The sequence below is a fragment of the Crotalus tigris genome, unplaced genomic scaffold (genome assembly GCF_016545835.1).
Source record: "Crotalus tigris isolate CLP2741 ecotype Arizona unplaced genomic scaffold, ASM1654583v1 scf7180000019971.1508617, whole genome shotgun sequence".
Lineage (NCBI taxonomy): Eukaryota > Metazoa > Chordata > Lepidosauria > Squamata > Viperidae > Crotalus > Crotalus tigris.
In genome coordinates this window covers 193,727-206,979 of record NW_024097800.1, presented here as the reverse complement: position 1 = coordinate 206,979, position 13,253 = coordinate 193,727, and the positions used below count along the sequence as shown (strand labels likewise).

General features: G+C 35.1%; 1 protein-coding gene across 4 annotated transcripts in view; it reads right to left on the bottom strand.

Annotated features, from left to right (window-relative positions):
- Positions 1-3,253: 3,253 nt before the first annotated feature.
- Positions 3,254-13,253, bottom strand: part of KITLG (KIT ligand) — a 64,657-nt gene continuing 54,657 nt past the window's right edge. For all 4 annotated transcript variants that reach the window (XM_039365205.1, XM_039365208.1, XM_039365207.1 and 1 more), the window contains 5 exons: positions 12,340-12,429; positions 7,773-7,882; positions 7,009-7,085; positions 6,462-6,544; positions 3,254-3,626 (listed from right to left, as the gene is read on the bottom strand). In XM_039365205.1, the coding sequence (XP_039221139.1) occupies positions 6,505-6,544; positions 7,009-7,085; positions 7,773-7,882; positions 12,340-12,429 (317 nt within the window). In that variant the 3' untranslated portion in view covers positions 3,254-3,626; positions 6,462-6,504. The remainder of the gene's footprint in view (positions 3,627-6,461; positions 6,545-7,008; positions 7,086-7,772; positions 7,883-12,339; positions 12,430-13,253) is intronic.

Genomic DNA, 13,253 nt, shown 5'->3' with positions numbered 1-13,253 from the left:
TTTGGTCGTCTGGGTTATCTGAATTCTCAGTGTATTGTGTATGTAAGTCTTCAGCATCTTCCGTCTTAGTGTTGCTTTCCTCAATTACTGTTGCCGCTGAAGTTGCAAATTCTTTGGATGCAATCAAAGTTTGGATATTAAAGTTCTGAGTAGATTGTAGCTGGCATTCTTTGAGATCCACTTTGGTATTAATTCCTTCTTCTTCTGTTGTTTTTTGGGTTGTAAGTTCATCTATTGGAGTCAGGGCTGTGTTTTGTAGCTTTAAGGTGGTACGTATATCTTTCAGTCTGGAATTCATTTGCTCAGTAGCCTCTAAGATTTTTTCAAGTATAAATTTGAAGTTAAGCTGTGGGTGGTGTTCCTCCATTTCTGTGGTATTTGCAAATAGTCCTTTAGTGGAGGCTATTTTTAATGAAAGCCAATAAGAATCCACCTCCACTATAGAAAATTATTTTCACCACCCAGCTGTTTCAGGTTCTTATCTTTTTTGATAGTGTCAAGGACAAATTTTAGTCTCAGAAGTCTCCCAGTCCAAAAAAAAAATTCACTTGCTGTACCAAGTTTTGCCACAAGATGTCCCTAGTGCCATGCACAGTTAAGCTTTTATCCGATTCAAAGAAGAAAGAAAGAAATATTCCTCTTTTTTTCCCCAGCTTAGCAAACAAACAAAACAATAGATCTCTGTAAGAATAAAGAACTTTTTGAGAGCCCAGGTATCCAGAAATTGCTAGTCCAAATATTTAGTTGTTTAGTCTAGTTGTTCTATTTTTTCCCCCTTGCCTTAGCTTTATATTCCCAAAGTAGGCAGGAGCCACAGAATTGAGAAGGGGTAATAAGGTATTCACAGGCTTTTACAGGAAAATAGATGGCAAGCAGGAAAGGTAAGGTAAGGTCTCATCCAACTCCTTCGGGTTGATTTTGTCGTGCTTAATAGTGCTTTGGGCTTTCGGCAGGAATGGCTTGGTGATCGGCCATGTTAATGGCTGATTTTTTCTTTGTCAGTCCAGTGGAGCTACCTTGGATCCAACGGAAGGGTTGCCACCCTTCCACAGTCGAGGGTCCTCCTCAGCGGTGGTCCTCCAGGGAGACCTTCGACCCTTTGCAGGGTCTTTTGATGAAGAAGAACTGAACAGCAGAGAGAGCAGCTTATCCAAGCATCCGTCAGTACCTTGATCACAAACCGGAAGCCATGATGAGATTATATTAATCCTTTTCAGAATGTCACGTAGGTACTGTATGATAAATAATTTAGGATGACAAGATTTTAGAATGTTACATTGTTCCAAGAAAAAGGACAATTATAATGACTGATGATCATTCTCCTGTGATGAGAATATGTGTGTGTGTATATATATATATATGTGTGTGTGTGTATGTATATGTATGTGTATATATATATAGATGTATATGTATTTGCTTATGTGCATGCATACGATTTCTCCACCTTGTAAATATATATATATATAAATTCAATATGAAATTGAATAAAAATTACAAAGAATGTGGAGAAATTATTACATAACTGCAAAAATTATAGTTTCAAATATGTAAAAGAATGAAAAGTATTTTTATTTAATGATTATATAAAGTATTATCTGAAGAGTTTCATGATACTGAGAAAATAATAGACAAGTTTGATACATTTGTATTAATGTTGGGTTAAAACAAACAAATTGAAATAGGTATCGCTAAGCTATTCCTCATTACTTCTTTTGCATTCCACATAAAATATTAACAACATCATATGCACTCTACAGTATATGAAATTCATAAGAAGGAGTGATCTGAAATAGCCATTTAAAAAAATAATATATTTTCACATATCTCCATATTGTGAATTTTAAAAAAAATTCTGAAGAGAAAATATTTGTTCCTAGTAATATAGCAATGAAAGAATTTTTGCAGATGGCCTTGTTTGGTCAATAATACCAAAAAGTTAATGGAAGTCCTTGGCTAACCAAGCATCAATCCTGCCACAGTACTGGCAGAGAATGTCTCCATTTATTTATTAATTAAATGTATTTCTATGCCACTCAATTTCCAAGACTATTTCTAATACAATAATATTATGTTAATGGCTTATGGAAAAATATATCTGAATCTTTAAAAATTTTGATTGGACTATGTTATAGTATTGTTTATATGCAGAATTATTCCTTTAGATTCAATATTAAACACTCTGGTACAATCAGAATGCTGTTTAATAAATAGAACAGTTCTTTGCCTTAGTTTACAAATCATTTGTCCTATCTCCCTAGTAGAGCATATTGATATAGGCCAAATGCATTTGTTTCAAGATTAGCCAAAATTAGAAATCCAGGTTTATGTTACTCAGTCTTAAATGTGTTACATAACTTTCTAAGAGACTGTGACAAATATGAAAATAAATAAATCTGTGAAAATGTGGAAGTTTAAATAAAGCATTTATTAAGTACAGATTTTTTTATCAATGCACCATAAAGGAAAATTTAACAATAGTTTAATTAAACTTACAATAGTTTAAACCTATTATTGGATTAGTAGTTTGGAATGTAGAGCAATCCAACTATTTCATAGAAAATAAAATTCTTCAAATCCATTTTCAGGAAATAAAATAACTTAACATTATATACAGGTTTCAATATTTTTAGTGTTCCATTAAAATTTGTGACTGGTAATTTTTAACTTGGAAATTATTGTCCACAGTTTTGTTATAATTATCAAAAGGCTGAGAAATATTTAGACAAATAATTCATTCCACTTGAACTGAAGGAAAAATAATTGATAGAGAATTCAAAATGATATAATGGGTGCTGCTTTTAAAATTCATTTCAAAACATTCAAGGACATATATAAAAAGTTAAAGTAAACTTGTTATCTCTGAGAGGACCTAATTTCTGTTAGTATCAAGAATAGTTTATGTACTTTGATTCAGTTTCGTGATAGTTCTCTATCCCAGATAACAATGTATAATACTGTTCCCCCCCTTCTTGTACTGGAACATAACTGGTAATCTTCCTTACAACCTTCAATGGGCCAATCTAGAATAATTGCATTTAGATCACTTTTACTGAACAGACATTAACAACATTGTCAAACTGTATAAAATTTTTGACACAAAATGAAACTCCACTTATATCTTTTGAAATTACTGTATCTGATATTAAATGAAACTTTCTCTCACTATTAACCCAGTTCCACTGATGAAAGAAAACTAGCACATTAGTCCATTGCATAAACTTATTTGCAAGACATATACATTTCTGAAGTTTCCTTTTTTTGTCCATTTCGGTATATTTCTTCTATTCATAGTCTCCATTTGGGTATCCAATACAAACTTCCTTATATCTTGGATCACAAAAATCTTCTTACTGCATTTGCTAAAATCCACTGCAGATCCAAGGTGCAAAGATACACTTTGATCAGCATTAAAAGTGGTAATCCTTTTTGCTGTAGGCTCTTTTCTCTGGTGATGTTGAATTCCATGTTGGTTTCACAGGAGCACAGTTTTTATCCACAGCTCTACAGTGTGAATATGGAGTCATGGGCAACAGCAACAGATGCAGACTCAGTCTGTCACTCCAAAAGCAATACAAATATGCTTAAAGCTGCTTCATTTATGAAGCAAACTTAGAACTGTTAGCTGCCTGGAGAAAGGGAAGGGAGGAAAAAGCTTAAAGTCTCAATATCTCAAAAGCTATTTTAGTGACAGATGTTCAACTTTTCATATTAGTAGAAAATACTTTCACATAGAAATTGCATAGGCTGCCTTGATAATGAAGGAATTGCAATAATGAAGGAATCCTTTATTCAATCCACAGCCACCCTTTTCATTTGTTTTATACTTAAAAGCAATACCAATGTATTTTAAAACATATAAAGCAAAATATAAAAGTAAGGCAAATGAATGAATGAATGAAGACATTTCAAAGGCTTGGCTAAAGACAGCATCTTCAGAGTGCGAGCTAAGCATTACTCCTAAGGGTAGGTTGTGATTTTTTTAATCACAGGGTATGATTTAAAAAAAGATGATGACCACAATAATGTGATCAAAACTTTTTTGGTTCTTTATGCACATTTTATGTGTAACACACAAAAAATTCTGATTATATTTTTGTGGCCCCCAACTTGATTTTTTTGACCATACCTTGTGGATACTCCTGCCTAACAGAGCACAGTCTATAGACCTAGAATTTTATAGGAGAAAGATTTCCCCTACATGCACGATACAGGCCTCCCAGTGAAAACTCTGGTGGCCAGGGCAGATCTTTCATATTTTCCCCACCTGGTACAACTATTGGCAACATATCAATTATAGTTTCTATCATTTGAACATCTTAGCAATTTCTATGGAATGTATGGTAAATAATATAGTGATGAAGTGTTGCTACCTTAGGGAAGAAAATCACATGATATGTTGTGAGAGAAAGAAGAGATAAAGAACAGGAGACAGAAGAAATAAGAGTGAAATTTATAGAAAATTGGTGTTTGTGAATCAGGCAGAGTAGAATTGAAAATAGAAATATGGTGATAGTACTGATTGTGGGTTCTGTATATGGATGCAGATATATGAACACATGTGCATAATATATGCATTTAATCAATCAAAACATGGCTGTAGTCTTCTATCTGTATGTTTAGACAATTTGTTTAAACCTTTCTGAAGCATCAGCTGAACCTATATTAAAACTTAGTGGTTCAGTTCAAATGTCAGAGATAAAATGATCATAGTATATTTCTGTATCAATAGTAAATTGATCCAAATAGTAGCTTGCTCTTCCTTACATGCCATGTTTAGTCCTCAACTTATGACCACAATTACAACTGGAATTAGTATTGTAAGTTGATGCAGTTGTAAAGCAAGATGTCATGTAATTGCAACTATTTGTAATGGTAATCCCAGGGCTCCCCAGTGCGGTTGTTAACCAAGAATTCTGGGTCATTAACTGGGCTTGGTCCATACCAGCCCGAAGTCTCAGTAAGTCAAGGGTCTGCCTCTAATTACCCCTATGTGTCCATCGCTCCCTCATCTATATCCTTTTGGCCACCCTACATCCTGCCTTGTATAGCAACAAGCAACCCCAACAACTAAGTGGCTCTAGGGCTGCTTGCCACAACCAAAGAAACCTCCACCACCTCAGCCCACCCCAGCTGCCATTCATTCACCCAGCTACCTTCTCTCCCCATCCCCACATATTCCCCAGTCTGACCAGGAAGCATCAGCAGCATTCATTGACTCCCAGTTCACTCCAGCAAGCATTTATTCATCCAGTTGCCTTCTCTCCCAGTTCCCTGCATGGATCTTTCACCTTTTGCTGTCTCTGTTTTGGACCCAGTTTCTCCAGTGAACCTTTCTTACTGTCCTACTTTGTCCTTCTTCTGAAGGCAGCATATTTTCATAAAGCTGAGCTATCTTTGGAACACCTTGAGAAAGACAGGCAGCTTTCTGAAGGATATGTTGTCTTTGCAAAGCTGTGCTGTCTTTGGAATGCCTTTGGAAAGAGAGTGCAGCTTTACGAAGACAGTGCAGCTTTACAAAGAAGCACTGTCTTTGGAATGAAGAGAAAAAATGTAGAAAAGTAGGCAATGTTCCCTTGAGAGGCTGGATCCAAAAACAAAGCAGCAAAAGGTGAAAGATCGAAGCAGGAAACTGGAAGAGAAGGCAATTTGGCAAATGAATATTTCCTGGTGCTTGCTGGGTTATGGTGGGGAGCACTTGAGGCTGGGGAGCAAAGACAACTGGGCTTTCTAATGCTTGCTAGAGCAGACTGGCTCCGACTTCCCGAGGTATGGCAAGTAGCCTCAGAGACATGTCATTCTAATGCTGCTTGCTGTCTTGCAAAGCAGAATGCAAGCCAGCCAAAAGGACAATGATGGGGGGAAGGGAAATACACCTATGGGGGCAGTTGAATTGCTCCTGATGTAAGTATGGGCTGTCAAGCACTGGAATTTTCATCATGTAATTATGGCACAGGTGGTAAGTCCATTTTTTAAAACCCCACTGTAACTCCAAACAGTCACTGAACAATTGACTATAAGTCCAAGGCTATCTGTATAAGCATTTGAGAATTTACTTTGATACCCCATGGGCAGGTCTGAAAATAAGCCAAAGTTGCTCAGAAAGCGACAGGAATTCCTTTTGCATCATAGCTGAGCTACGCAGAGGCCAATGATGGGGAAACCTGCCAGCACAAGATGAAATTCCAGTCTTCAAGAAGCAGAGCCTGTCCCTGTGTCCCAGTGCAAATGGCTCAGATATTTATGTGATAAGCCATCATTTTAAATGCTTCTTTAAAAGAAAGCAAGAAGGGAGATTGTTTTTATAGAGTATGGGTTTATTGTCCATGAGGAAGCATGTCAATGTTCTGATGGTATATAGGTTTATATGAGAAAGCCCTGAAAGAATTACCACAAAGTTCAGACAACTAGTCACTTGAAACCCCTAAGTGATATAAACTCAAATGTTCTGTTTCAATACTTGCCTAGACGTGAAGCAGTAACAGTGTATATATAAAAAAGAAACAGCTACACTTGTAGAAGTGATTTGTCTTTGTGCTGCAACATACTGAAAAAGAAATAAAAAACAGTGCTTTTTCAGTCTTTTGTGACAAATCTATTTTTGAAATTATAAAAAATTATTTCAGATGGAGAACAGCCCTTATTTGTTAAGTTCATTCCACAATTACATATTTTAAAATATATTTATATGGAAATAATGTTTTAGAATATAAGAATATAAAGTGCAGGGGAAAATGCATCAATTAGACTTAAAGAGAACAGAACTGTGAACAACACAGACTTCTAAACTCTCTGGTTTGCTATTTTATAAAGTCTGCTTACTAGGAATGCCCCATTGTGTAGCCATTCTCTAGTAAACCTGTATAGAATTGCAACTTTACAAAAGCCTAACACAGGTCAGGAGGTACATATCTTACCTAGAATCTTTCAGGACCAAAATTTCCAAACATATATTTAAATTGAAGAAATAGTATCCTAGCAGACAATGAACTCAAAATTAAATTAAAATACCTTATCTCATTATCGTCTTGGTTGATGTTAGATTGTGTAGTCTGATGAATTTGTAGTATATGCCTGCAGGTCCTTTTCTATAGAAAAATAACAAAACATGCCTTATGGTAATGTAGAAAAATGCAATATAATCATTTTTTTGCATTTTTTAAAACAATGAAATACTAAAAGCATGTTTCTGTTGTCACTCATCTCAAATCACAACAGTTTGACCCTGGGAATAGTACTATTACCCTTAGCTAATCCATGCAATTAGTACCATAAATGTTATAGAACATTTATAGTTTTAATTGTATGGATTAGCTAAAAGTTTGTTCCAGTAGTCTTCCACTGGATAATACTCACTACATCAACCAGGCTTGGCAATCATCAAAGCTTTGTGAATTTTACAGCATTTTAAAAATATTTATCATTGCAAGTCTATGAAATCACACTGCTCTTGCCAATCCCAAACTGGCATTCAATTCTACATCAATACTTATTCCTCTTCACTGGGGAATCTAATTCCACACTGGAGAACTGTCTTCTGCCAATAAGTCATCTGCCTCTAGACAGGATGTTGACAGGAAGGGAAAGGAAATAAAATGACAAAGCTTTTCAGAAACATAGAAAGTTAAAAAAAAAAATCCTTTCCACAAATCCTGTCTGATATCCTGGTTTATTGATATGTTTGATTAACAGGAAACCAAGGTACTTCCTCAAGGGCATATATGATACTCCAATTTGTATCCTATTTAACCAATCACATATTTGATATTTCTCACCTTCCAACATATGGCTCCCAAAACAAAGCCAAAGACAAAAGCCATCAATGATGAAAGTGCTATGCTCAATACTTGATTGCTAGGCTTACTGAGGAAATCCAATTCTGCTTCTGGAATTAAAAACATTTTGGATTAATGAAGACAGGTTAAAACAAAACAAAATCTCCAGGGTAACAATGTTAAGTTTGTGAGTCATATATTTAGTAACACTTTTCTAGTCCTTACATTGTAAATGATACCTTTAAAGTAGTTTGTGGTTTTATTAGGAAGTATTTGGCTGCCTGAAAATCACAGCTTTATTTGCACTTCACTTGGGAAAGGCAAACATTCTGGCAACTTTATAATCTCATGTAACCATCTGCAAAGAAACTCTTACCAAGTTATCTTCTCATTTTCTCTTGCTGGATTTTCAGCTAAAGGTTTCCCCTCCCCATTTAAAACAGACCACATAATTTATCAGAAAAAACATGCTTAGAAGCTCTTAGATATGAATTCTCAAGAGGCACAGCAGCATGAACTGAAAAATGCCAAGGATTTCACCCATTCTTGAGGAACAGAGTACTATTAGCAAAAGCAGTCCCATTGGCCACTAAAACAATAATTGGGATACTTTTGCTCATCTGAACATTTAACAAGCAAGCTATACTAAGTCTTAGCCTACAACAGTGTTTCTCAACCTTAGCAACCTCAAGACATGTGGACATCAATTTCCAGAATTCACCAGCCAGCATGCTGATTTCAACATGCTGAATGTTGAAATCCACACACCTTAAAATTATTAGCTGCTAAACCATTTCTGTAGACCAATACAGTGGTCTACAACAATGGCTAAAAGAAGCAGCAGCCTGCTGCCTATCTGAAATCCATTGCCCTAATCATGATCAGCACAGATTTGTACAGCAGTGACCATAAGACAGCAATGAATATGTTTCTTGTTTTGCCTCTGGCAGTCTTTTTAATTTGGAATCTTGGTGTGACTCAGCTCCTATATCTATGTATAGTGGCTTCCCATATTTTTGTGTTGTTCATATGTAGGACAGCCATCATAAGCATGTATGTGTATTCCATAGCAAAATAAGATCTGCTGAGAAAGAATTAAAGACAGATATGATGGATAGCCATGAGCTGAGATATAGAGACAGTATTGTTGAGTGATTTCTACCTAATTATCTACTATGTTTGCAAAGAGCACCTGATGGCTTTAGGTTTCTACAGTTCATTTAGCAAGAAACTTTAAAGTTAATCCTGATAGAACAGGATTGTAAATTGAGTTTCATCCTCTTTACCACTAGAAATATCTGGGAAAGAAGAAAAATAATCACTGGCTATCTTTATTTGTCCTTCTCAGTAAGAAACTAGTAAGTATGTTGTGATTTCCTGCAGTCCATTATACCTGTGTTCATTACATGTTTGGAATGCATTTGGATTCTTTGTCATCAGTTTAGAGATTCTCTGACTATTCCTCTTATTCATATTCTTGGACAAGAACTCTAAATCTAGCAGGTATTAACATCTAGTTAATATTTGATCCTAACACAGAAGTAACTAGAGTAGATGGGATATGCATACTCTTAGTTTTTGTTGAATGAGCATGTGTTTTCTAAAGACATAATTCTTTAATAATATTCTCTCTCCGCACACATAAACACATATACACACATATATGCATTCTGACGTACGGTCTATAATTAGTTCGAATAATTCACTTTGTTTACACATTAGCCCTTGCTGTATATGGTGTCTCAATACTGCATACAAAAGATACTATTTAATCACCAAAAATTAATATGTATACGTACTAGTAGAAGATCTCTTGACATTTTTGGAAGAAGAGTGCCAAGGGATACAGTACATAGGACAAAAAGGCAAAATAAATAGGGCTACATCATTCATATGGACAGGACTTGGATTTAGGTTTGTTTTAGTACATTTTGTTGCAAGTCTTTATTTTTCATGTGTTCTGTATTATAGGACCAATTTTGGGGCTCTTAAAAAAACAAAGATCACACACCTAGCATACAATCTGTCTACTCCACTGTTGTTTTTCAAAGCTGGAGAAGTATGGACCAAATCCACCCTCTGCACTCTCCTGTATGAATGGTTCAGTGCACAGTTCAGCACCATATCTTTCTATAAGCACCAATGATATGCCCTACTGCAATAGCCATGTTTATAAATGCCTTTGTGAAGATGTTAGTTTATACAACTGGTACTTTCACTAATTAGCTTCAGAATGCATTGTCCCTTTCATACTGCTATATACCTACAAGGATTATATCAATTCTGCTAACTTTTTAATTTAGCTTTTTTTAATGATGGACAGACTAAATTTGTGTTGTGCATTCTAGCTCTGATTAGTTATCCACAGATGAACACTTAACATTTCAATCTCACTGAAATCAAATTCCAGCCAGGATTAAATTAGATAAGCAGCCACTAAAAATGCTAAAAGGATACTGCCCCTTTCAATTCATGTTATACACGTTTTCATTCAAAATACCTGCCACTTATAAGATTTTATTGCCCATTTTACTTCAACTGAAAAATTCTGCATATTCCTGTTTAAGCCAAATATTTAGCTTCACTATAAATACACTTTGGCAATTCATAGTTTATAAACTTATCTAAATTTCTAAATCTTGCTTTTATGCAGATTTATGCAACATTGTTTGAACTTTGCTTAGACCCTTCAGGCATGCTATCTCCAACAGGAAATTTTAATCAAGCAGAACAGATATTTTAGGCCTGCATAATTCATAGATGATTATTTTATACCCAATAAGCCAACTGTAGAAGATAAAAGGTGAAAATCTTAAATATTTGATCATAGTAGGTCTAGAGAACATAGCCTTATATCAATTTAGATATGATCAATCAATCCAGCATTGTCAACAATGATCAGCAAAGGCTTTCCAGAATTGCAGACAGTTGTTCCAATTGCTCCCTTTCTTATATGAAGATCAAATTCGAACCATTTAGGCCTATAACCATATCCATCATGTCTATTTTTATTATGTGTGCCAGGTCTTGGCTGTGAAAATCTAGATTAACTGCTAGATAGCACGAAAGGGAAGCATAAAATTCATTCTGCTATGATATGGTTTGTGGAGGGGGTCTAGCCCAGATTTGGTAACTGTAATTGCCTTAATTAATACTTTCCTTTGTGCAGTATTAACTGCTGCATTCTTACCATTATGGAAAATAACTAAATATTCTTATGCTGTTTGACTAGGTATGAATCCGTTAGATGGTTATCACTTAATTTTATTATTGCTTTGATTCCATCAGACAGGTAGTAGGTTTGCAAAAGTCTTAACATTTTACTTGTTCATCCCAACTACATTCTTATTAATACTGTCATAAGATTTGAAAAATTGGCAAAATACTTTCCTTGCAGAATTTTGATTTCTCTATAACATTTGTTATTCCCCATCAAACAAAACCAGGTACTCTGGGAGAACTGAAAGGCTCTTCTATATTTTTAAAAATTCTAGTTCGTTCATTTTACAATGCTTTCCTTCAGTGATCAGGAATATAAGCATGCCATTTCTTTGGCTATCCTAATTTCTTGTTTATCCTCTAATTGTCTTGTTTATTCTCTAATTTTCTTCTTTAGAAGGTGATTTTTAGCAGTTAGTATCATAACACATTTTTAAAAATCTCTTTGGAGTAGGATATCTGGATCTACTAACTTTCTCATGGCTGTCTGTTAGAATTAAAGTTTCATTTTGTAGGTTGTTAACTAGGTCTTTGTCAAAATTCTCTATATATTCACTTTATTGTTTTCTTTGAATCTAGTGATATTCCTGTCTCATTTCTTAGTTCTGAAATATTTAGAAAAAAATCATTTGTATACCTGACCCTATACTTTATCCCAGACTGTAAACTGAAATGGCAGATTAGGGGCTCATAATATGGCAATGCAAGAAACGGATTCCTTGTCCATTTCATCTTGTGATTTATATAATCCAGTAAATGTTAAAATCATAAAGAAGCTTCTTCACCTTCCCAACTAGTAAGCCTCCTTAATTTAAAAAAATGGGATTGAGCACTACATTTGTTCTTAGACTCTAGAAAAAACCATGTTTTTATTTCTATCACAGCTTCATCAAGCTTTAATAATTTAATGCTTCCCAGGCTGAAGCAGAAGTGTGGGGGAGGAGGAGGAGAAAGTGATTGAGGAGGAGAAGCAACCCTCTCCTGGTTACTTGGGGCCATTAAATGACATTCAGGGTTATGTTATGAAATAATTAAAAGAAATTCATGTATATTGTTTCAATTTTCCATTTTCTATAAAAGTCCTACAATTTTAATTACCAAAAATTAACTCCAACCAAAGCAAATCCATGTGCTTCTTCTCCAAACTCTACGCTTCATGCTGAGAAAGGATATTAATGTTGAGTGCTATTAGACATGTTTGCCACATGCTTCTTTTCTCTGGTGGCAAAGAAGTTTATTTAACCAATGCATCCCGATAATGCAGAACTAGTTTGCACAATATGGCTGCTTTTCTTCCCCACCTCCCCAATTAATATGACAATATTGAATAACAATTGTTTATACTTACTGTTGCTGTTATTGCCACTGCTATCATTCCTAAGGGAACTGGCTGCAACAGGATGTAATAAAAATGGCTCTGTGACACTGGTGCTTGAATCTGAGACAGAAAGAATATGTCAGGTTTTTTTTTTTATATTTTAAGCAGATATGAAGTTGCGTAATGCAGAATGAAAGCCTGGGATCCTGGCAGGATTCTTTTCCGGCCTGATCCATGAACCATATGTGAGTTTCCCACTGCAATAAAGCTGGGCCTATTTGGGTGAGTGGAGGGAGGGACACTACTTTTTTTTTTTTTTTTACTGCTTTATACCATTTAGACAATTCAGAAAAAAGGTTTATGTGATCAGAAGTAAATAGCTATAATAGAAACAGAGCAGTTAAATTTCCTATATTCTGTGTTCTAAAAATATACCATTCTATAAAATCCTGAATGCTTGCTTTATGTGCCTAAAATATGTTGTTATGGAGGTGCGTTGAGGAATATTTTAGATATCAGAGACTGAAAAGGCTAGCATTGTGTCACCATTATTTTTGTGCTAGCCACCTGTCCTTTTGATAAAAAACCTGAGGGAAAGGCTGCTCTTTCAAAATCTGCATGCAAATCCTTCAGGAACCTTCTCAATTGAAGACTGGGATAAAACTGACGTAAAGAGGTAAATAAATTTATTGCACTGTTTATTTTGTTTTAAAAATTAAGCAGCAGTCATGAGTTTTGAATGTGGATTAAGGTTCTAGAGAATAATGGGGTAAATGGTGTAGAAAGATTTTAATCCCTTCTCCCCACTTTGATCCTAGTCTAATTATTTGCATTGGTCAAAAGCAGAGCTGCTGGCTATCATCAAGAGGGTAATGTATTGAGGACTGAAAATGAATAGCGGGGAAGAGGGTCTCTATCCCTTATTCTTGGAATAGGTAAGGGAT